Genomic DNA, 26065 nt, shown 5'->3' on the forward strand with positions numbered 1-26065 from the left:
ACAAATATTAAAGGTACCTTTAAACTATAAAAATCTTAATCATCAAAAATTGTCCAATGTCCTTTTATTTTCCACTCTTTCTCTACGTATCTTCTGAATTTCTTCCGGTGTGAGTCAGAATTTTTGACATTAACTGGAATTCTCCTCATACCTCCAAAGGAAGCAATCTTTCCTTTAAAAGTAGTAACAGAAGAAATTGGCACATTTCTCCTTGTGTCCATCCTTAACATACCAGTTCTCTTGAGTGGCAATCCAGATAGATGGTAAAGGTAGAGGTAAAGATAATCCCCTATGCAAGCACCAGTTGTTTCTGACTCTGGGGTGATGCTGCATCACAACATTTTCATGGCAGACTTTTTACAGGGTGGCATGCCATTGCCTTCCCCTTTCATCTACACTTTCCCCCCAGCAACCTGGTTACTCATTTTACCAACCTTGGAAGGATGGAAGGCTGAGTCAACCTTGAGCTGGGCTATCTGAACCCAGCTTCTGCCGGGATTGAACTCAGGTTGTGAGCAGAGAACTTGGACTGCAATACTGCAGCTTTACCACTCTGCGCCACGAGGATGCTAGACAGATGGTAGCTGTACTGTAATTCATTCACCAGAACATAAGAACATAAGAGAAGCCATGCTGGATCAGGCCAACGGCCCATCCAGTCCAACACTCTGTGTCACACAGTGGCAAAAAATTTTATATATACACACACACTGTGGCTAATAGCCACTGATGGACCTGTGCTCCATATTTTTATCTAAACCCCTCTTGAAGGTGGCTATACGTGTGGCCGCCACCACCTCCTGTGGCAGTGAATTCCACATGTTAATCACCCTTTGGGTGAAGTACTTCCTTTTACCCGTTTTAACCTGTCTGCTCAGCAATTTCATCGAATGCCCACGAGTTCTTGTATTGTGTGAAAGGGAGAAAAGTACTTCTTTCTCTACTTTCTCCATCCCATGCATTATCTTGTTAACCTCTATCATGTCACCCCGCAGTTGACGTTTCTCCAAGCTAAAGAATCCCAAGCGTTTCAACCTTTCATAGGGAAAGTGCTCCAGCCCTTTAATCATTCTAGTTGCCCTTCTCTGGACTTTCTCCAATGCTATAATATCCTTTTTGAGGTGCGGCGACCAGAACTGCACACAGTACTCCAAATGAGACCGCACCATCGATTTATACAGGGGCATTATGATACTGGCTGATTTGTTTTCAATTCCCTTCCTAATAATTCCCAGCATGGCGTTGGCCTTTTTTATTGCAAACGCACACTGTCTTGACATTTTCAGTGAGTTATCTACCACAACCCCAAGATCTCTCTCTTGGTCAGTCTCTGCCAGTTCACACCCCATCAACTTGTATTTGTAGCTGGGATTCTTGGCCCCAATGTGCATTACTTTGCACTTGGCCACATTGAACCGCATCTGCCACGTTGACGCCCACTCACCCAGCCTCAACAGATCCCTTTGGAGTTCCTCACAATCCTCTCTGGTTCTCACCACCCTGAACAATTTAGTGTCATCCGCAAACTTGGCCACTTCACTGCTCACTCCCAACTCTAAATCATTTATGAACAAGTTAAAGAGCATGGGACCCAGTACCGAGCCCTGCGGCACCCCACTGCTTACTGTCCTCCACTGCGAAGACTGCCCATTTATACTCACTCTCTGCTTCCTATTACTCAGCCAGTTTTTGATCCACAAGAGGACCTGTCCTTTTACTCCATGACTCTCAAGCTTTCTAAGGAGCCTTTGATGAGGAACTTTATCAAAAGCTTTCTGGAAGTCAAGGTAAACAACATCTATCGGGTCTCCTTTGTCCACATGTTTGTTCACCCCCTCAAAGAAATGTAACAGGTTAGTGAGGCAAGATCTTCCCTTGCAGAACCCATGCTGAGTCTTCCTCAATACTTCCAGGATACTTTTCTTTTTTTTGTCTTGCTTGATGCTAAAAAAAGAATAGTTCAGTATTGTTCTTTTCGGTTAAATACAGATTCAACTTAAAGGGTTAATTTTTTTTAAAAAAAAATTGTCTTATGGCTGTTTTTATCACTAAGGAAAAAGAGCAAACCATCTTTTGCAATGTGCTATAACTCATGTTTTCAATTATGGAAATGTACTGTAAAAGTGAGTGAAATGTAGTGGCTTATTACATTAATATACTTTAAGCATAATTATGGTTTTATTACCAAAGAATGGATATTATGCCTGCAATGACTGTTACTGGAAATCATTCCATATTTCACAATTTCAATTAGAAGTAAGCAGCTTAGTTTAACTACAATAATTGAAATCAAACTGATAAACAAGTTACTGACATATCAGCTTTCTAAATGAAAACATCAGGAGACACACAATTAAGACGGGCACATCGTGTTCTGCCCTTCAATAAATACATTCTTAACACAGGAAAATTATAGTCGGGGCTGCAAGTAGTCAGTGCACAGTATATACACATCTATTTAAAAAAGCAAATTTCTAGTACCGGTGGTTGTACTGATAAGGCCGGGAAGCATTATAGGCTGTAACTCTGCAGTCTGCATTAGGCAATGGACTGCAAGATATAGAAGGGAGATTGAGTGGGATTCTTAGCATTCCAGGGACTGCAGTGCTCCAAATACCTCCTTGCCCTCCCTTCTTGAATGCCACAAGCAGAATAAATTATGCTAAACAAGAATATTACTGCATGTGGATTAGCATAATACTGGATGTACAATTTGGTGCTCCTTGCAAGTGAATTTTGTTTACTAATACCAAGTCTGGAGAGGTCTTGCAATATCATATTTGTGTATGTTTGTCTCGAGCAAGAAACAAAGTAAAAAGGAGACAAAAGTCTACTACGTATATTGCACCCAGCGATTAACAGCAAGGTGTGAAAAAAGCCCCCTCTCCTGTCCACAAAACTCAAACTCTTTCTTTAGCAAAGAAATCCCTCTTTGCCCATTCTATATGCCCAGTAAGGGGCCCCAAAGGAACCACTAATCGTTATTCCCAGGTCTGTATCAGCTTGGTACTTCTTTTCAGTGCCTGGCAGAAAAAAAGGGTGTGTGGCAGAATTAAAATATAGTATGCTGTCTTCCCACTGAATCCCTTGCCACCCCCCCCCCCCCAATAAAAAGATTAACTTAGTGGGTCTCCAAAAGCTTTTTGACCTTTCCAGGAGTCAAGGTGGTAAACATACTGAGCGTATGTACCTAAGGAGATAAAAAGAACAAAAGGCAACAAAAAGTGTAGGCCATTGCCTCATATAAAACAAAGAGTGTCAAAAAGGAGAATGAAATTATGATTCTTAAGTATAAAATGGTCTTTATTTGGCTTTTGCAGATTGGAAGAGTAAATACAGCCTGCACATAATTTTTAATATTATTTAATAAACGTTTATTACAATATGCAGCATTTATCATGTCTGGATACAGATTACCTATTTAACTTGAGTTTGCTCAGCCATGTGTAGTATACATACCTGTAAAGTACCAAAGAAAAACAAAGTGTATGCATTGCCTCGTCATTCAAAACCTCCAAGCTATGGCCAGCTTCACCAGTTTGCCACTTTATTTCCTTCCAAATCTTATAATTTTTTTTCTCTGCAGCTAGAGATGAAAACTGATAGGAAAGATGGTTTGCTGTGCTTCTCAGGAAGGCAAAGAGAAATTGCCACTCGTACCATGAAGGCAGGAGGAATCCGAACTCTGCTCAGATAGCTCCCTGCCATCCTCTCTTGAGATATGTCTTCTTTCGTCACATCTCTTGACTTCAGACAGTAGGAGACATGTCACACCTATTCCATGCTCTCTCAAATATTAAGAGGCTCTTCCACCCAGAATCTTAAGAGTCTACATACCTCCCTATAACACGCCACAGGAAAGAGGGGATGAACACGTCATCTAAAACAGGAAGGTCAGAGAAAAATGATGCCCTCACCAGTTCTACTGGTGCACTTCTGCCACACACTAGGAAAATACAGCCATACGTAAATGCGATCTGATTTTAAAAAGATGGATTTTATTAAGCACAAAAACAGTTCTCAATACATTATCCATACAAACTGGGAGGAAAGTCCATTTATAATGAATCTGATATTCCAAGATTGAATGGGTGGGATGCATATTGGCACAATCAAAAAGGACCATTTTGAAAAGTAAGACGAATTAAAAGCATAGGGTCACCACTGTCTACACAACAGATAGCTTGCCTATAGCCTAAAAATACTACAATCATTTGGAGAAGAGAGTTACTATTTTGCATGGAACTTGTACTTTTTAGCACCATTCAAAACCCTCATCAGCTGCTTTAGGCGAAGAAGCACCTGACGATTCGGGTAAAGCTTCAGAGCAAAAGGGTTCAGTGCAACTTTTTCAGTTCCTGTTTTTTTAAAAAATAATATTTGAAATCTATGGTTTCGTAGCATGTTAAATAATTATGGCTTGGTAGAAATACACCATTAAGATATAGAATAAAGTTTACTTCAAAAAAAATAAGGATGGAGAGTTTTTAATAGTGGAGGAAATGCATTTTAATGTTATTATGCCAGGTGTAAAATGCAGTGACATGCTGGGGGGGTTACAAACAGGCATGTTATGAACTGGCAAAGATAGAAAGACCCGGACTATTAGCTCTCCGTGGAACAGACTTCTGGTTGTCTCAGCTGCTGCTTCTTCAGGCAAACTAGCTTTACCTTCTCTCTGATGTGTTCGGCTGTAGAAGCCATATCACTTGGGCTCCCAAAGTACTGTTCAGTACTAAAAGAAACAAGGGGGAAAACACACATACAAAAACTGGTGAATTCTACTGACTGTGACAAAGCCAAAGTATCTGGCCTGGTCTACTTGTAGAAGAGATTGGATTTATACCCCACCCTTCACTCGGAGTCAGAATGGCTTACAATCTCCATTCCCTTCCTCTCCCCACAACAGATACCCTGTAAGGGGTAGGCAGGGCTGAGAGAGTTCTGAGAGAACTGCTCTTGAGAGGAACAGCTCTGAGAGAACTGTGAATGACCCAGGGTTACCTAGAAGCTGCATGTGGAGGAATGGGGAATCAAACCCTGTTCTCCCAGGTTTGAGTCTGCGCTCTTAACCACTATGCCAAACTGGATAAATGATGCACGACTTTTGGTCCTTACTGGGGAGAAAACTCAGGGGACCATAAATGAAATAAAACAAATAATTTCAAAAGAAATGCAAGGCACAGTATTTGTATGTTCTCATGTTGGATATTTAGATTTGTTCAGCATAGCGTTACAAAGCAAACAACTTTAGAATATTGGTATTGTAAGAACAGGCAACGTACCCATCAGGATAAACTACAGGCACTGTTAATCTATCCAAAAGCGATTTCCCAACAACTTCGATTTCATCAAATTGCTCCACATCATTAATAGATTCAGGCTGATCTGGGCACTCTTGCAAAACCTGGCATTAAGAAGCAATGAAAACCCAGTGAGGTCAAGCTGCCAAAGACCCATTAAAGAGCAGAGCAAAATCTCTATGCTTTCTACTGATCTTGCTACACATTTTTTTTCTGTAGCTTTTGGAACACAGCAGCTGACCATGGACTGACTTAAGGAACATTCACAGAACTGGTGCCGAGTGGGTTAATTCCTGGCAACGAGGGCCCAGAATAAAAGCACGGCATCAGATATCGCTGGCATGCTACTCAGCAGTTACCTCATCTTTTTCACTTGACCCATATTCTGCAGCAGTCTTGCCGCTTCCCTAGAGTTGCCTACAGCTGAGGACTGAATGAGAGATAGCCAACTGAAGTAATAAAAATCAGAAGACCCCATGACTTGTGGAATCGGCACAGAAAGTTTGACCATCAGTGGCTAAGCATGCCAGTTCCTGATCGTTCAGACTCTTTACCTTGGTTACGTTCCTGTTCTGACTGGCAATGGCCAGCAATCTCTTTCACTAGTTCCCCCTGCTGGAAAACAATGTGCCTCCCCCCCCCCCGGTCAAAATTCATTCCTGAAGTCATCTTGTATTATTGTTCTACGAAGCTAACTAAGAAGATTGGTTCAGCTGGCACAGGGCACAGCTGCCCAAGCCCAGTATCTTTACTGGTTTCCTAATGTCCTAATTCAGGACGCAATTCAAGCTGTTGGTTTGGATTTGCAAGAATTCTATTTGTGTTCTACTGAGATGGGGGGAACCTGGACACCCCCCTCCCCCTCGGCAGCTTGTTGTTGTTGTTCAGTCACACAGTCGAGTCCGACTCTTTGCGACCCCATGGACAAAGTCACGCCAGGCCCTCCTGTCTTCCATCATCCTCCGAAGTCTGCTCAAACTTGTGTTAGTTACATCCGTAACGCTGTCCAGCCATCTCATCTTTTGCTGCCCCCTTCTTATTTTGCCTTCTGTCTTTCCCAGCATCAAGGTCTTCTCCAGTGAGTGCTCCCTTCTCATTTGGTGGCCAAAGTAATTCAGCTAATTTGTACTAAATAACTTATTAGTGCTGGGGTGTGTGCATGTATACACACTAACTATTCAGACCACATCTTTGAAAGAGACTTGTTACATGCATTTCTTAAATATGCTGTGCAAGCTCTAGGTTGATACAGTAAGAACACACACAGAAACGCTCAGAGGAAGCTTCTTCCCAGCTATGGAAATCCCAGCACTCGGAAACTTGTGGCCCAAATCTGAGCACCTTTTGAAAGTACTCTAAGACTTACGTATTTGGGCTGCGGTTTGGAGTTTAAGCTGCAGTACTGCAGACCTAAGCTCTGCTCACGACCTGAGTTCGATCCCCAGTGGAAGCTGGGTTTTCAGGTAGCCGGCTTGAGGTTAGCTCAGCCTTCCATCCTTCCGAGGTTGGTAAAATGAGTACCCAGCTTGCTGGGGGGGAAAGCGTAGATGACTGGAGAAGGCAATGGCAAATCACCCCGTAAAAAGTCTGCCGTGAAAACGTTGTGAAAGCAACGTCACCCCCGAGTCGGAAACAACTGGTGCTTGCACAGGGGACCTTTCCTTTTCCTTTCCTTGGAGGTCTAGGTAAAGCCAGCAGCAAGAGCTGTCATTTAATTTACCTGTGTCAGTCCCCTTGAATGCAAGTAAATATTTTTAAAATGAAAATGGGATTGAAGACACAGGAAGGCTAGCAAGGGAAACAGTAAAATGAATCCACAAACCACTGCTGGAATTCTGAAGCAAAAAGGTAAAAGGTAGTCCCCCTTTTGCAAGCACCAGTTGTTTCTGATTCTGGGGTGACGTCGAATTATGATGTTTTCACAGCAGGCTTTTTATAGGGTGGTTTGCCATGCCCCCCCCCCCAGTCATCTACACTTTACCAACACAGCAAGCTGGGTACTCATTTTACAGCCCAATAATTAGTTTGCCATTGCCTTCCCCAGTCATCTACACTTTACCCCCAACAAGCTGGGTACTCATTTTACAGCCCAATAATTAGGCTGACCAAAGGTCAGCTGTTTGCACATGCTGGGCCTCAGTCACATGGGATGGCGCAATGGAATGTAAAAAATTCTACATGACTGTTTGACATAACCATAACGTTTTGATTATAATCATATTTCTTTAGAATCAGGTTCCACTGCCATCAGTGGGACCTTCTTCCAAATGCATCTGATTAGTATGAGGATGCCGCACAGAGAGACAGAGAGATCTGCCTCTCAAAAACATTATAACCTGTCCATTCTGAAAATGTTCACATATCATAATATGAACCCACTGAATCTAAGTGTAGTGACGAAAAAAGAGAGAGGATATGTTAAAATTTCATGTCAACGCTACAGTTTGGAGTAACTAACCTTTTCAGTGTTTGAATGGAATGCAAGAGCCATCTCCAACCTAGTTACCCTCTCTTCCGAAGTTATCGTAAACTGTTTCCATACTCTGTTCAGTTTTGGAAGTGTGTCTCCTGAGGACCTAGAAGTGCATCGCAGAGATTGACACAAAACGACAGTAGCCTGTAGTAACTGTCTCCCATAATCATAAGTACTCTGTGTAAGAAGGAGGGGGGGGGGGGGGGGAAACAGAGGTAAAAAAAAAAAATCTGAATTTCAAATCCGGGAACAGATTAGATGACAACACAGTGACACATCTGAAAGAGACAAAATATCTAAAATGCAAATGATGAGGCATTCCTGAACTTATTTAGTCTACCAGCCTGATTTTCCAAGCTAGCAAGGGCAGGACACCTGCAACAGCCTTACTTGGGAAATCAGAGAAGGAATGGACACTGGAATATGATCCTTTAGCCAGTTTGTAGCAAGCAACTTCTTCTGTGCACACAAATATGCACAGCCAATACTTAATATGCACAACATCTTTGCCTCATAAATCCTGTAAACTGCTTTTGGAAAAACTAAAAGTCAGACAGATCTGGCACATAACTGATTCCTCATATCTCCCTCCTTTTGCTGGAAGCACAGCTGGTACTTCTTACAAAAGCCTGATGGGATGGAAAGAACTAGGGATGTGATTTAGTTTATCTGAGCTTAGAAAATACTTTTTTAAAAAACCTTACCAGTATTTTTTTGGGTATTTTTAAGTTGAATGCAGATCAGAGATCTGTATTTGGCTACTGATATAGCTGACCCTATATATAGCCCCGTGGTGCAGTGTGGTAAAGCTGCAGTACTGCAGTTGGAGCCCTCTGCTCATGACCTGAGTTCGATTCCAGCAGAAGCTGGTTCAGGTAGCCGGCTCCAGGTTGACTCAGCCTTCCATCCTTCTGAGGTCAGTAAAAGGAGTACCCAGCTTGCTGGGGGGGGGGGGGGAGTGTAGATGACTCGGGAAGGCAATAGTAAACCACCCTGTAAAAAGTCTGCCATGAAAACGTTGTGAAAGCAACGTTGAAAATGACTGGTGCTTGCACAGGGGACTACCTTTTTTACAGCTGACCCTGAAAAAAAGCCAATTTTTTTTCAGCTTTTATTTGGGTACATTCAGTTATACTGAGAAGACTTCTCCAAGCCCAGTGGTGACGACTCAGTGAATGACTCAGAAGGCATATGACGTCTGAGTTCACATGCTGAGTTGTGCTGCCATCATGCTTGGAGAAGGCAATAGACAGATGATAGACAGAGAGACAGAAAGACAAACAGATAGATGGCAGACAGATAGATACTATAGACTCTTGCCTCCCCCCCACCACTGAAAAAGAAGAAGAACTGCAGATTTATACTCCGCCCTTCTCTCTGAATCAGAGACTCAGAGCGGCTTACAATCTTCCATATCTTCTCCCCCCACAACAGACACCCTGTGAGGTGGGTGGGGCTGAAAGGGCTCTCACAGCAGCTGCCCTTTCAAGGACAACTCCTACGAGAGCTATGGCTGACCCAAGGCCATAGCAATGGAGGACAGGGGCACCTTCTTTAGGGTCCACAGAATTGGACCCACGGATCCAAGCTTTCTGAAACTTGAGAGGGTTTTTTTGTTTTTGTTTTTTAGGAGAGGCACCAGCAGGTTTGGTGCCTCTACCTCAAAAACAGCCCCTCCCAGCCCCAAATACTCCTGGATTGATTCTCTGTTATACCCTATCGGGACTAATGGTCTCTAAAGTGTGAAATGGAGCCAAAAAATTCCCAAATCCCAATGCCATACCAATACTGGGAATTGGGAATAGTGGAAAATACTGATATTTTGGGGATTCAATATGCCCAAACCTGGAAAACACACACTCACATATTTGGACACCCCTATACAGAATTTTGAGCAGGAATGTGCAGAAATGCAGTTCCAGTTGGTTTAGCATCAGGGGGAGTGGCCTAATATGCAAATGAGTTCATGCAGGGCTTTTTCTACAAAAAAGCTGTGTGGAACAATGGTGACATTAGGGGGTGTGACCTCATATGCAAATGAGTTTCTGATGGCCTTTTTCTACAAAAAAAAAGTCCTGTACATTCCACTGAAATAACCTCATCAGACCTAGCAATGATTTTTGGCAAACTAATTTTTTGGCTTGATACACAATGCTATGTGGACTAACTTGATGAATTTAAAATCTGCATGTACCCACAGAAACAAACTACCTTTTTTGCAAGTCGACCTATTTGACCTGCTACAGAATAAAATATTCTTTCATATACCTGTGCTACATCAACGAATTTCCGATGTTTTTCCAACAAAACTTTGGTTTCTTGACTGTCATCTCCCAGCCGGATGTGAGTCTTCAGTAGAGCATCTAATAATTCACTTAACCATTCTACTGCCTGAAGAGAGAAGCAGTAGCAGATGGTAAAGCAGAATACATTTAAACCAGGTTAATCCAGACTGAAATTATTTTTAAAAAGATAGAACGAGAGTAAGGTTGCTATATAAACTTTGCACTTTCTTCAACAAGTCTGCAATTTATTACAGGGATGGCTCAAGGGCCGAAAAAATTATCTAGCTCATTTCCCAACCTTATTTCATTTGGTAATTAAAATATCTATAAAATAAAATACATGACAAAAGCTGCAATCCATTGAGTTGTATCTCACCTGAGAGGCATCTTCTTCACATTTAAATAACTGAACCATCTGAAGCATTTTCAGCCGCCGCACATCCACCATGTCTTCGCATCTGCAAAAGCCAGAAATTACATGCAACAGGATTTAAAAGGAAGTTATTATGCCTCTCTGTGGCTATCACTCCCCTAGTATATACAATGACAGTGTACACATACAATTCTGTTTTAGAGGATATTGTTTTCTGCTACTAAAAGTTGTTAAAAATATTACTATGCAATGTGCTGTGTGGAAGAGACTGTTGCAGAGAAGGAAAAGCAGTGAAGATTTGCAAGCCCTGCATGAGTAGATCACTGGACCCAACTCAATGGATCTATGCATTTCTTCTGATCACTAAATAGCCTTACAATTGTTTTTTTTCAGGGCGACTGACAGATGAATCTTTTCTTTTTCATGGCATACAGATCTTATTGAACCATACACACAATTTTGTTTGAAGGAGCCCTCTTTATAATGTCTTTCTGGTGAGGTTGCTCATACCTCACCCTTGTCTGAACATTCTTCCTACTCTGTACAACACAGGGAAAATGGTTTGAGAAGTGCTTTGTGAAAGAGAACATAAGAGAAGCCATGTTGGATAAGGCCAGTGGCCAATCCACTCCAACACTCTTTCATACAGTGACCAAAAAAAGCCAGGCGCCATCAGGAGGTCCACCAGTGGGGCCACTAGAAGCACCAAGAATAAAGAGCATCACTGCCCCAGACAGAGAGTTCCATCTATAAAATGGTAAAGGTAAAGGTAGCCCCCTGTGCAAGCACCAGTCGTTTCCGACTCTGGGGTGATGTCGCATCATGACGTTTCCATGGCAGACTTTTTTTTTTTAACGGGGTGGTTTGCCATTGCCTCCACCAGTCATCTACACTTTCCCCCCAGCAAGCTTCAATCCATATAGAGCAGAAGTCCATCAGTGGCTGTTAGCCCTGCGGCTAACAGCCACTGATGGACTTCTGCTCCATATGTTTATCCAATCCCCTCTTGAAGTTGTCTATGCTTGCAAGAGCCAGTTCAAGAAGTGCTTTGTGAAAGCAGATGCACTTTTTCTACCACAGATATTCCATGCAAGGGGAGCCACAAGTGTTTCCAAGTTATTGGGGAGGTGGGGGGGAGGAAGGCATGGATGGCACTGTCCTCCCCAGCCCAATGCTTCTTTTCAAGCCATCTCTGTAGAAGTCTTGATGACTAATCCAGACTACAAACAGTGCCTTCTACCAAACAACAAACAAAATTTTGCTAGGAAAGGAGCAAGACTGGTTTTCATCGCAATAGCCGATCTCTGCCTTCATATACACACTTCTCTTTTTCTTAGTCTTCATATCAGGGGACAGAGAGATTTATTATTTAAAACATTTAAAGATAAATTAATCATCTGATATTTTAAAAAATCCTAAGGACTTTTCAAGACGTTTTTTCTCTTGTAACTTTTGAGAGAGACTTTATCTCACCAGTGAATAATAAATTGGGATTCAGAACTAAAGGTGGCTGGTTTTTAGGTGATGATTAATGTATTGTGTCTGAGTCTGAACCTACAGGTCCTGCTTGGCACAACAGGATGTTTTAATATTCTCTATAAAACAATACCACAACAGCTGGCACTGAGTCATCAAAACGCATCAAGCGAACAGTAGCAACTATAAGTGGGATAGCAAACGAAGAATGCATACAATTCTTGCTATGTAACAGAAACGTGCATCTAAGTTAAAATTGCTTTGTTTAATATTTTTAATTTCTAAATATGTTCTGAATTACAGGTGTGCATTTGGTTTATTCAAATTGAACCCACCCCTCAAAAAAATACCTTACCAGGGGGTTCCCCCTTCCCCCACCACGCCAAATACCAGCCGGGGTATTATCTGGCTATCCAATACAGCTGAGCCTGAAAAATACTGAAAATATTCGGGATTTTTTAGGGTCACTGGATAGCTGGCATTAAAGGTTGTTTAAAGGGATTGCAGTCCCTTTAAACACCTTCCAGGTGAAGCCGTGGCTTGGAAAAGGCATTTAAAGGGACTGTGAGCCCTTTACATGCCTTTGAATTTCAGCCACGGTCCCTTTAAATGCCCTTTCCCACCTCCAGAAGAAATAATGGAGGATGGGGACACCTTCTTCTGGCACCCACTGAATTAGACCCCCAGGTCCAATTTTTTTGAAACTTTGGGGGGGGGGGGGTTTGAGGAGAGGTACCAGCAACTATGCTACAGAACAGCCCTCACAGAGCCCCAAGATACCCATGGATTGATCCTCCGTTATATCCTATGGTCCCCATAGGATATAATGTAGCTGAAAGAAATTGGCACTTTTCTTTTATAAATTGAACTGAATCCCAAACATTTACCAAATCCAAATACCATACCAGTATCGGGACTGAGGAATATTGGGAAATATTGATATTTTTCAGTTTCAGTATACCAAAACCTAGAAAATACTGTTTGTTTGTTTGTATTTTTTGCACACCTCTATTCTGAATTGCAGTTGATGCATGAGTTACCTTTGCTTTCGCAGCTGCATATCTTCCATCACTCCCTGAATGTGATCTACATTCTCTTTGTTTTCAGTGGATACATCCTTGCCATAAGCCCAAGATGCCTGGTTAGTTATTTGATCAAGAAGACCTTGTCCCTTTTCACGCAAACCCTGCAGACCTAAATCTTAAGTCACAGCAAAACAAACATCTTATTTCCTAAAACTATTACAGATTTTTTTTTCCACCGATCCTGTAAATTTCACATTATTGCTCTTCTTTCAAGAAGTGTCTGTCCAATTCTCTTTTCACACATAAGTCGGTAGCAGCAATTTAACTTTCAAGATATGATATATCAAGTTAGCTTACTAATGAGAAAGTATTTTAACTCATCCTACAAGCATTGACAGCCAGTTCTATTTGTGTCATGTATTAGGAGGTAATTAGTATCTAAGTGGCTAGGACGTTACATAGGAACTTACAGGATTTCTAACCTATCATTTGTTAGAAGCAGTATTAGCATTTATTACAGAGGGCATAGCCCAGTGGTACACCTTGAATTTGGAAGTTGCCTAAGAGAACTTCTACCATCTGAATAGATAGTACTAAAATACACCAGTCATTGATCTAACTCTGCAAAAGGCAGCTTTGTGTGTTCCTATCTGTAATTTTCTTCTTATGCAGTATTAAATCACGTTTGTCATAACCCTGCAGTCTCATTTTCACTGTTTTATTTGCATTGTTATGATGATAACAATAATAATTTATTTATACCCCACCCTCCCCGCCGAGGCAGGCTCAAGGCGGCTTACAGGACATGGCAAAAGCCATGTTAAAACAATAAAACAAGATAATACAATTCAATACAATTAACAATTAAGTATTTAAATAATCTAAAAACAGTCTAAAAATATAATCTAACAGTGCTACTATCTCAGTTATATGAATGATGGCGTGATGTTTATTCCAAGTTTCATCTTAGAAGGCTAGCCGGAAGAGGGCGGTTTTGCACGCCCTACGGAACAAGCTGTCATTAATTACAGATAAAACAGAAACCTTGTGAATTGGGAGATACAGCTGACCCAGGAATAGCTGCTCAACCTGCAACAGACAGGGCTGGAGTCCCCATGAAGGGACATGAAGGGCAGTTTGGGCCTGCTACTGGAGGACTTATTGACCTTGGACAGCCAGGAGACAGACGTAGGCAAGAGTGTATTTTTTTCTAATTTAAGTTAGTTTGCCAGCTCCAGCATTTTCTGGAAAAGGTGGGTTTGGCCACAGACTTACATGCCTCAGTAATAGATTCACGTTGGTAACCGTGTTGGTGTGAAGCAGCTGAAGTAGTATGCATGCGCATGAAAGCTTATACTGTGCCCCTGGACTCAAACTTTGTTATATCTCAGTAATATTCAGGATAGACCACCCAGCAAGGCATCCTTCAAAGAGGGTTCAGAAATTTCAAATGGTACAGAACAGAGCAGCTGGCTGCAGTGAGCAGGTAACTCCCTTCCTGTCCCAATTATATTATATTGGCTGCCAGGAGACATTCAGCCCAATACAAAAATTCTGGTATCAGCCTTGAAGGCCTTATCAGGTGTGTCAAACATACAGCCTGCAGGTCAGATCTGGCTCTCTCAGAGCTCAGATCCATCCCACGTGCAACTTCCTTCTCCTGCTTCCTTTTCCAGGGCTGCTGCAGCCACACTATAGCTTGCTTTTCCCCAAGCTCCCTCAGTGGTTCTTGCTTCCTGCCTCTTGCCTCCCCCCACCCCTTACACACATACTCAGCTCCCTCGATGGCTGCTTCATGCAGGAGATATAAAGACAAGCCCCCCAATACACACACACAGATTTTGCTTCCTTCTTCTGGGCTGCTCCTCCTCTTTGGGGGAGGGAGAGAGGGGGAGGAGAGAGAAGTTGGAATCCCATGGCAGCTTTAAGACCAACAACATTTTATTCCAGGCATAAGCTTTTGAGTGCAAGCATGGTTCCTGAAAGGGAGAGAGGGAGAGTGGATGGATGGATTCTTCTGACAAGCACAATTTACACTGAGGAAATTATTTTGACTTATTCTGAAACTTTTTTCAAATACTGGATTTCTCTATGCCTATCTGGATTTTATTTTTGTTCAAAAAGATCCTGATTAGGAATTAGAACAATTGGATTGGTCCTTACATCTTGGAGAATGGAGTGATTTCAGATGCCCAATGATAGCACCACACACTGGTAATGAGACAGGAAAACCAGCTCTCAATTCACTCCTGGAGGATGCATTGTCTTGAGCAGGGGTAGCCAAACTTGGTTAATGTAAGAGCCATGTAGAATAAAAGATATTTGAGAGCAGCAAGACATGCAAGAAGAAAGGAAGGAAAGGTGGGAAAAAAGCAGATGGGGAGGGAGGGGGGTAGAAAGAAAGCAATTTTAACTTTAAATGCATCCTTAAAGTTGCCAGCTGGCTTGGCTTGGAGAAGTGACTTAAAGAAAGCAATGCCTTCTCCAAGAAAGCTGACAGAGTGGTGGGAGCTTTAAGAGTCACAAAATATGTATGAAAGAACCACACGTGGCTCCCGAGCCATAGTTTGGCCACCTCTGGTCTTGAGCCTCATTATCAATTGCAATTCAGCAGTCTTTCCACTGAAATTCCCTTGTGAGAGCACTGCTACTCCTAGGTCAGCAACTGAACGTTATGGTTTCTACTGTCAGTCTTCTGTGCATTTATTCTTTGCATCCTCCTGGACTGAATCCTCTTGGGTGGAACGGAGACCTAGGTTCCCCATCTCATTACCAATGCTGCTATCTCCAGGCTTACTACCTCTCTGTATATCACACCTAATCCAGCCAAGTCTGCTATTGTCATTCACCTGCCACTGCCATTCAGCATCTGAAATTACCTTTATAAAGTTTATATATCTGGTCCCTCATGTTACATTTTATGGCACCAACAAAGTGACATTTATGTCCAATCTGGCCCTCAGAACAAATTAGTTTGACAACCCTCTGCCTTAAATAGTTTGTGTCTAAGGTACCTGGCGGGCCACCTCCAGCTGTACAGACCAGCTTGTGCTCTATGATCAGCCAGTGAAGCTTATTAGGGCAACTTGGTAGAGAATTATGACTGACAGAAATCCACAGGAGGGCTTTCCTGAGCAGCTGCCCCCACCCTTTGGAACTCAGTCACCTGAACTGCAGCCAGTTCCTTCTTTAGAAGCCTTCTGGCAGTGGCTGAAAACTTTATTTCAGAAGGTCTTTAGCTAAATTTTGTTCCCAGTGCATTGTTATCTATTCTCAACCGCTGTGGATGGATCTGATTGTAAGTTGCCTATTTTTAAACAGAATGGCGCGAGTATAAACTCTTGCAATAAATAAATATTGAATGTTTGTTTCAATTTCAATTGGGGTTTTTTTGGACAAAATATTTTTTTTCTTGTTAAAGCAGTTTTATGTACTGAGACAAAAATGTGTTAGACTTCCCAGTGCACTTTAACAGAAGGCTAAAAGTTATTTCAGTTCACCCACAGAGGCCTTACGTATTGGAAGCAAGATGCCTATCTAAAGACCCAAGCACACATTTCATTGCAAAGTTTCCTTTCTGCAATGCAAACAATGAATTGCTGGATTTGATATCCAAATCACACTACCTTTGAGCCAAATGTTAACTTATTTATTTATGGAATTTAACATGAGACTCAAGGATAGCAAGAAATGATAATGCATATAATAGCAAGCATATCCCCTTTTTTCATTCTAATGTAGTCATTCACTGTAGTGCGAATTCCAGCACATCACCCATCTTTGGCTTACCGACACTTTTTAACTTTTCTTCAAGTAACTTTAAAGTTTGCTGAATGGATGCTCCATCAGCAGGCGCTACATCCACACACAACATCCCTAGTAAGCCATCTAGTTGCTGAGACAACTGAAACAATAAAAAGGAAGAAAACCACAGGTGTTATTTTAGTGATTTCTAGAGGATGCACTTTTTGTAATGTGAAAAGGCGATTTATAGGGATAATAAGACTTGTAGGAGACAGGGAAGTTCTCAGGCAAAGGTCTCTGTCAGTGAGATGGCTCATGGCTAATACTCAATGACTGCACATAGAAGAAGACTGCAGATTTATACCCCGCCCATCTCTCTGAATGAGTCTCAGAGTGGCTTACAATCTCCTTTATCTTCTTTCCCCACAACAGATACCCTGTGAGGTGGGTGAAGCTGAGAGGGCTCTCACAGAAAGCTCCCCTTTCAAGGACAACCCTTGCAAGAGCTATGGCTAACCCAAGGCCATTCCAGCAGGTGCAAGTGGAGGAGTAGGGAATCAAACCCAGTTCTCCCAGGTAAGAGTGTGCACACTTAACCACTACACCAAACTGGCTCTTTAACACTGGCTCTTTAACACTGTTGTTTAAGCAGTAATACTTTCCATGAGCCTTCTGAGATCAAAACTGTGGGAGTGGGCAAGACCCCCTCAAATACTGGGTATTTGTGTTTTGGCAGACACTAACATAGGGTTGAAGATCCAGACAAAGCGGAAGGGAGCCAAGAGCAGGAAAGTGATGTTGACCCTTAAGGGTCACTTTGAGCTGGAGCAAATACTCTCTGTTCCTTGGGACTATGAACGAGGGGCTAATAGACAACAAGGAGAAGAATCCTGATGAGAGGGTGAGAGGGTAAAATAGGGAGTTTTAATTCCTTCTTGGTCTGGACCATACCTACAGCCCTATGTCATTTTAACACATTTTTGATTTTTCTATATTTTAAAACACAAAACTATATCATAACCAAACTCAAACTACTGTTTTACAGAAATTCTGTTTTGCTTTAATGGTAAATCTAACACTCCGAATTTCTTGGAAGAAATTTTAATAAAAGAAACAACACTGGAAGTGAATTTCTAGGTAACAATAGGTACATTACACATTATTAGTTTTGTTTTTTGAAGCTTATTTAAAATTCAAGTATATTACATGAGGGACGTGGGGCCACATCAAGCAAGTTTGTATCAAATAGTGAAAATTGGGAAATACAGCTGTAAGAACTGAAGGCATTCACACCTTTAATGAATTCTAGCTGCAAAGCTATTGCTTACTATGGAGACTACCTAATATGTTCTCTCAGAAGCATTTAAAAAAAGATACCTGGTTTTTCATGGTTAATTTTGTTGAAAGGATAAGTACATCTAAATTTGTCTACGTTAGTGCAGTAAAGTTAATAAACTGGAGGATTATAGATGGTGCTTCTTCAGAAATGAAGACTGTTATCTTTAGGATAAAACGCTATTGACCATCTCCATTACTGAAAGAACATCTGAATTGTTGTCCCTCTGAAGTTGTAAACAACAAAGCAACAGCTTGCAACAAATAAGAGCATAAACATTTGAACGAAAGCACGCTTACATCTTGGGCAACCCCATGGAATTCAAGTGCTGCTTGTAACAGATTCTGCCTAAACTCCAGTTGACTGGCTTGCCGGTAGCAGACATCGCTCAGCTGCTGTTGTAATGCCTTCAGCTCTACAAGGTCTTCCTCATCCCCTGCATTCAACAGCGCTGCGATCTGTTGATTAAGTTCCACGTACACTGCAAACCACTCCTGCAAAACCAGCATTGCAAAAAATCAAAAAGTATTCAACCATAATATTCCTACATTTTGAGGCAACATTCAATCTGCTAACATATACAAACAAAATTTAGGCTCATTCTAGCATGCTTAAATATACTTTAATACACATGGACAAGAAGAAGCAGGAATGCCTGGTTTTTTTAAAAAACAAGGAACAATATTAATGACACACTTCTATTTCAACATGACAAGCTAGTTCTATTATCAATTCAGTCCAAATTTGGTGCGACCTTCATCTGAATCCAAAGTCCAGCCTTTTCTCTATCCATTCTCTCCTCCCCTTTTACCTTTCTGTACCATAATATCCAAACCCAAATTTTATCCATTTAACTTGCACATTCTAAATTGATGACTGTTGCTTGTTCCCCTGATTATACTGTCCTTCCCCCAGCATTCTTCTTTTCTATTATATCAACCACAAATCTTAAACGATTTCATACTCAGTCTATCTTCAGCTTCACAAAATTCCGACTACATCTTTCCTTTTAAGTGGCATTAGGATTGTCCATCACTTGCCTTATCTGATTATTGTTAACTAGGAATAAGACCTGTTGTGGAGGAAAATACAACATGCTCTAGAAAGAGGCTCTGGGCATGTGCCCCCTCCCCGCTGTCATACCATTCACCCAAGTGAAGTCATTCACTACCCCCTCCACACATCCAGGAAAGCTGATGCCTGCCATCTGGAGAGCAGCTGTAACTCTGCATGATCTCCAGCTCTCACCAGGAGATTGGCAACAATGATTCCCCATGAGGAAATAGCTGACTTGGAGGGTGAAGTTTATGGCATTGTACCTGTCTGAGGTCCCACCCCTCCTCAAACTCTCCCTCTCCAGGTTTCACCCTCAAAACTCCAGGAATTTGCCAACCTGGAGTTGCAACTGCTAAGTCACACTGGCTGTCATGGGGGAGGGCTGCTGCTGAACAGGAGCAAGCAGTCAGGCCTAGTTAAGTCATGCCAGTCAGGTGGCATCAAGGCACCCAGAGAGTGCTGACAGGCCTAGGGAAGCCAATCTCCAGATGGAGCCTGAAGATCTCCTGGTGTCACAACTGAACTCCAGAGAACAGATCTCTCTCCCCATTCTGGAGAAAACAACTGCTTTGGAGAGTGGACTGTATGCCATTCTTTCACCTGAGACCTCTCCCTCAGGTGAAAGCAATGGAACAAAATTTGAGTCCAGTGGCACCTTTAAGACCAATAAAGTTTTATTCGAGGTATAAGCACACTTCTTCGGATACACTGAAATGGAAGTTACCAATCTATAATATAGGTAGAGGATGACCAGCAAATGAGCATACAACATAATTTGTTGGTCTTAAAGGTACAACTGGCCTTGAAGTTTACTCTAATTATAATTAGTTCATTTTCAAACACCTAGGCTCTCCTACATGTATTTTTCAGTGATAAAACCTTGGAGAAAGCTGTGTCCTAGATACATTATTGTTAGTGCTCTAATCATTGACTGAAATTCCTAAAAAGTAAATAACATCAATACCACCTTTAAAAATGGGAACTCATGACTCAGGGCTTTTAAAGATGGTATAATGCTGGATAAGAAAGGAAATGAAATGACTTAATGCTAAATGAATATTTAAGCTATTTTGCAGTAGCAGCAAAATAAATGACATCTGCAGTATGACTATTGCATGCAGTGAAGTCAGAATCCTTTTTAGTAAACACAGTTAAAAGTAATTAGCTTATAAATCAATGAGACAGCTTATTAAAGAAACACTAGAGTTATTTAAAAAGGTTTTTATGTATATAAGGCAGTAACTTCTAATCATTGCCTTGCACAGCCTTGGCGTCAGTTTCTCAAATTCATTGGTAGAAGACAGATTGACTGATAGTCTCATAATGCTTTATTTACCAAAGAGATGTTCCCCAAGTGATTAAAAATGCATGAGGTTCCAGAGGCTTCCATGGGTTATTCCCCTTATTTTACTATAAATCCATAATGTAAATTGTATGAATTAACCTATTTGTAGATTTTTTAGTCTCCTTCTCCCTTTGGGGTTTGATCCTATAGAACTGCAAACAGAGTGAGTTTTTGAAAAGATTTCTGCCCTTTCCTACTGTAACTCGCTGTAGCCCCCCTCTCCCCAACCACAACTGAGGGTCTCCTTGGAAATAATGTGAGAGGTGTGAGAAGTAGGGCCTCTATTTTGAGAAGACAGGGAATCACATGGACAGCCTGCTATATCTTATTTACTGAGGAATAGGCCAGGAAATTTGGCCAGGGAAGAAAGTAGCAGGAGGAAGGGATTTAGACAACAGAGCAAAGAGTGAGGGAAACTGACAAGTCTTAGCCATGGGATGTTTACCCTCAGGTTTGACACAATCCCAATTCAAACAGTCACTGGTAATACCAAGCTCTAAAAAAAAAAAAACCCAGTTGAGAGAATATTACACAGAGGCCTCACTTAGTTGCAACACAAGGGATATGGAGGTGAGGTTGTTTTTGTTTGTTTGTTTTTCTAAAAGGTGATGTCTAAGCCAGGGGAAAGGGCTTGCATTCTCTACTACCTAGTGGATCAGGAAAATAAACCGGGAAGGAGACATCTAATGCAAGGTGAAATGCAGAAGTCACAGCAGAGGGGAATCGCAAGTCTAGATGCAATACAACCTTGGCATTAAGCATACAGAGGAAGGGGATACTGGAGCACAGGGCACATAAGAAGGTAGTTCTGAAGGGAAAAAGAGGCAATCATACTACATTTATGCATTAGCTGTGATAGCACTAAGGGTAAATTCACAGGCTGGGACAGATGGGATGACAGATGGGAGTAGATTCTGAAGGTCCTTGAAAAAATGCTGAATCGATTGGTAACAAAGAATATGATGACCTTCAACAGGAGGCTGTACACAAAAAATCACAGTCATGCAATTTCACGAGAAGAAAATGAAGTCTATGTTGACTCCAGTGCAGTATGGAGTCCAAAATGGTGTGTATGGAAATAAGACAATGAATCAATTTTTTTCCCTTTGTGCAGCAAAAGAACAAAATTGCATCCAGTTGTGTAATCAAGACTTCCTGGTGGACAGTTCTGAAGAAATGAATGAACCAATGAAAACCCAAATCCTCCTGACAAATTCAGTATCTGGGTACTGTGTCAGAAGATCTTCATGGTTCACATCCACAGGTAACCGTCTTCTGTATGAAGCAGAAGTACTGTGAATCTGGGTATATGAGGCCATTACAGAGCTCTGAGGATAAAATTAATGCAGATTTTTTTTTTTACAGTGCTTTCAGAATGGGGAAGACAAATAAAACGAGGGCTTCTCTCTATGACCTAATGAATACAATTCCCATATGGTTTCTCAGGACTGCAGAGGTTGACTCAGTTTCCTCAAAATACAAGATTAGCAGCTAAGTTTTAAAGGGAGGGTAGAAGGCCTTATTCTGGGTAATTATCATTTGTAGGCCATCCAACAAGTCTCACTCAGCATACCTCGAAGACCAACAAAGTTTTATTCAGAATGTAAGCTTCTGTGTGCATGCACACTTCTTCAGACGAGGAAGGAGGTACAGTGAGCAGAGCTACATATAGCTGGTCTTAAAGGTCCTACTTTGTTCTATTGCTTCAGGCCAACACAGCTGCCCACATGGATCTATCAGCATACCTCAGTTTTAAAGGCTCACTCATCATTTACTAGGAAGAATGTCATGATCTGAACATAAATCCCAGGCTGCTCTTGTCAGACTGCAGGAAGTTTAATGGGGCAGTACTCCTTCCCCTTGATTGTTGATGTAAAATTTGGTAGTCCATGGGTGGCCATGATAATTCTACCTTTAAACAGGGGACAGAACACTGCTGAAGTGGTTTGTACCCATGACCTATGAAAAGATTCATACACTCCTCTGACAGTAAGAGACTGGAAGAAGATGCCTCACCGGGGCAGCAAATATAGATGAGGTCTAGGAAGTTTAGCAGTTGGGATTAAGAGAGCTCAAGTGGACGGAAAGCCTAAGAAATGAAAGCTGGTTGTATCCTGCAACAGAGATGGCTGCTGCTGTTAAATTCAAAAGGGCACTGACTGCAACATTCTATCTAAGTTAGATGATTAAAAAAAAAAACCAGGATTCCTCAGTGAGTCCACCCAAGGAACAGGTTGAATAGAGAACAGCACTGACAAACTGGATTTGATGCATGGCTATGAAATGAGACTTCTTTTGGGTGATATAAGGGACAATGGAACTGAGCACATTTATTGAAGCCAGGAGAAACCACGCTGAATTTTTTTTTAGATTGGTGAAGAAGGTCAACAGTTTAAAGTGTTTCTAGAGTGGAGCCCTCCATCCTTCTTTGCAATTACATGGAATAAAATCTCATATAGATAGTTGGATTCAGGGAGCAGTTAATGCCTCATGAAACTACTGACTACCTCGAGCGAGGAAGCAGGGCCAGATCTAGGGGGGGCAGAGGAGGGTGCTTGCCCCGGGCGCCACCGGAGAGGGGGCGCCAAATTGGGTATGGAGTCCATTGTATTCTATGGGACTATAAGACAGAACGGCCCATAAGGGGGAGTCATTTTTTAATTTTGTCTTCCTTGACATACAAACAAGTTATCACTGATGTCTGCCTCCAAACCATGGTTTGCAAATTTATACCTAACAAAGTGCAGCCACAGATGCCATATGGGGGATTTCAAAGGGACCATGAAGAATTGGGCAACACCCCCACATGCCCCTATTCTGTCAGTAGCACAAGACAAAGGGAAACTTTGCCCAATCTTTCTCACTGTTGCCACCTCCCCAAATGCTCAATGGCATTTTGTCCATGTGGATCTCCCAAACCCCAGCATTACCTAGCAAAAGGTTATGTAGGGGAGAGCAACATGGCAGTTCATAGTTTGCAGGATTCAACCTACTGCTGGCAGGAACATGCTCTGTTTAGAGTGCAGTGAATCGTAGCTCCTTATTTGGTGCATGCCGTTTTCTCAGTCTTTCTTCTCCCATAAACTGGAGAATTTGCTTAGCAATGAATTCCACTTCTACTCATTCACCAGACTGGGCAATTTCATCATCCAATTTACACAGGATCTTACTTAACTGGGCATGGAAGTAAATTATGGTGCTTTCTACCTCTCAAAAAAAAGAAAAGAAATGCTTATGCCAATCTAGTGCTCATGTTGTATTTTCAATCTCATCAGATGCACAAATCATCATTCTCCCATTTTAAAACATCACTGTATACTGCCATGACATTAGATTTTAATTACCTTTCATGGAGATCACCAGCATTTATTGCCCGCTATTCTGCTAGGTTGTTACAGAAGACTAAGTGCAGTATTTTATAAGTCATAAATCACTATCTAAAAATTTCAGCAGAGAAAAAAATGTCACTGGAAAATGTTGCACGTAATTAATTATATGTAAGGACAATCATGCAATAGCTTCCTTCAGGAAAATGAAAACTCACACTGTGTTGACTTTCAATCTCTTCATGTTTCTGCTGTAAAGCTTGTGAGGCTCTAATTGAATCACCTATCCCCCATTGGGTCCGAAGCTGTTCTGAACCTGGTCCTTCAAGCCAGTTCACCACCTGTTAAATCAAACAGTAACCTTGACAATCACAGCAAATAATTAATATATAAACACAACCAGTGTTCCCTCTAAGCTGAGTTAGCGTGAGCTAGCTCACAGGTTTTTAGTCTCCACCTCACACATTTTTGTCTTAGCTCAGGAAGGATGGCCTCCAGAGCACAAAAATTTATGCAGTAGCTCACAACTGAGAGCCAGTTTGGTGTAGTGGTTAAGTGCATGGACTCTTATCTGGGAGAACTGGGTTTGATTCTGCACTCCTCCACTTGTAGCTGCTGGAATGGCCTTGGGTCAGCCACAGCTTTCGTAGGAGTTGTCCTTGAAAGGGCAGCTTCTGGGAAAGCTCTCTCAGCCCCACCTACCTCACAGGGTGTCTGTTGTGAGGGAAGAAGATAAAAGAGATTGTAAGCCGCTCTGAGTCTCTGATTCAGAGAGAAGGGCGGGGTATAAATCTGCAATTCTTCTTAAATGCCAGTAGTTCACAACTTTAATGCCAGTAGCTCACAAAGTAGAATTTTTGCTCACAAGACTCTGCAGCTTAGAGGGAACATTGAACACAACCTAGGCAGTTTTTAGCAGAATGTTATTTCAATTTTTCACAAATGAGATTTACATTTAACTTTAAAAATAGTTCATGATGTACGTGTTTAATTAGCAATGCTGCCTCTACCTTAAGGAACGTGGGGTGGGGAAAGGGGAGCAGAGGGCACTGGAATAACATCTCAGTACTGACACAACCAACAGTGCTGATCAAACATTTCCAAATGCTTTTCTGGAAGAACGTTTGCTTTGTGAACCCTAATAAGGTGTCACTGCATATTAGAAGCAGAGCATGAAAAGTATCTGGCACACTCGTGTTTTGTCAAGTCATATCTTTATTAGCAGGTAAGATGAAAAGCTTACTTCAGAAAAGAAGAGGGGAAAAAAGTTTCTACTGAAAGCATTATTGTTCCCGTTTGCAAAACGTCCAGTGCCCAAGCTGGCTTAGGAACAAATCTCAGTGTACTGTACAACCATTTTCTGCTTCCTTGTTATTCACTGTGCTATTTACAGGTTATTTAATGGTCAGTGTTTAATTCCATGTGGAAAAAGAGAGTGAATGTGTCCCGAGCAATATTTTTCATGGGGGTAGTTCAGGAGCGGCGGAGCCTGCCTCACCATAGGGAACGGCACTACATATCCCATAATGATCAACCGATCTGCATGATAACAGAAAATGAGCATTTCACGCTGAGGCATAACAGGACAGAAACATGTTTCAGACAAAAATAGCAGATGGTTAACAAAAATGCAGTATTTTATAATACATTGGAAGGGGGGGGGTCTAGAAAAGCAAAAGGAACAAGGCAGGTATCCTCAAGAACCCTTTCTAGCAGTTCCATACATTGTGTGTATTTACATGCTATTGAGTCATTTCTGCCTTAGGGCGACCCTCTGAACGAATGCCCTCCAAAATGTCCTATCATTAACAGCCTGACTCAGATCTTGCAAACTGAGTGGCCAAGGCTTTCTTACCACATCAGTCCATCTCATATTGGGTCTTCCTCTTTTCCTGATGTTTTTAACTTTTCCTAGTGTTACTGGTCTCTCCCCTCCCTCCATGAGTCTTCTCATAATATGATCAAGGTATGATAGCCAGAGCTCAGTCATTTTAGCTTCTAGACCTGATCTGATCTTAAACCCACTTACTTGTCTTTTTGACAGCTTGTGCTATTTGTAAATCTCTCCTCCAACATCACATTTCAAACAGGTCAACTTTTCTCCCTGTCACCTTTCTTCATCGTCCAGCTTTTACACCCATACATAATAATGTGGAATGTTTTGGTACAAAAGCTCTCTATATTGCACTCCAAAAAATGTCAATAGCACCTGGATGGGGAGGGATGCCATTATAAATGGGAAAGTGTCCAAGTCCCTGGTACTTACATACAGTTAAGCTATGCAGGTCTCCACATTTAACTGCACGGCCTAGGGAGATTGTCT

The 26065-nt window shown here is 41.7% G+C and overlaps 1 protein-coding gene across 2 annotated transcripts in view; it reads right to left on the reverse strand.

Annotated features, from left to right (window-relative positions):
- Positions 1 to 3978: 3978 nt before the first annotated feature.
- The window catches only part of SESTD1 (SEC14 and spectrin domain containing 1), a 54087-nt gene continuing 32000 nt past the window's right edge, over positions 3979 to 26065 (reverse strand). For both annotated transcript variants that reach the window (XM_060256932.1, XM_060256933.1), the window contains exons 9-17: positions 23961 to 24083; positions 18315 to 18509; positions 16725 to 16839; positions 12951 to 13110; positions 10438 to 10519; positions 10045 to 10167; positions 7762 to 7953; positions 5286 to 5407; positions 3979 to 4735 (exon numbers count right to left, since the gene is read on the reverse strand). In XM_060256932.1, coding sequence (XP_060112915.1) covers positions 4606 to 4735; positions 5286 to 5407; positions 7762 to 7953; positions 10045 to 10167; positions 10438 to 10519; positions 12951 to 13110; positions 16725 to 16839; positions 18315 to 18509; positions 23961 to 24083 — 1242 coding nt within the window. In that variant the 3' untranslated portion in view covers positions 3979 to 4605. The remainder of the gene's footprint in view (positions 4736 to 5285; positions 5408 to 7761; positions 7954 to 10044; positions 10168 to 10437; positions 10520 to 12950; positions 13111 to 16724; positions 16840 to 18314; positions 18510 to 23960; positions 24084 to 26065) is intronic.

Source organism: Heteronotia binoei, chromosome 16, assembly GCF_032191835.1.
Source record: "Heteronotia binoei isolate CCM8104 ecotype False Entrance Well chromosome 16, APGP_CSIRO_Hbin_v1, whole genome shotgun sequence".
NCBI lineage: Eukaryota > Metazoa > Chordata > Lepidosauria > Squamata > Gekkonidae > Heteronotia > Heteronotia binoei.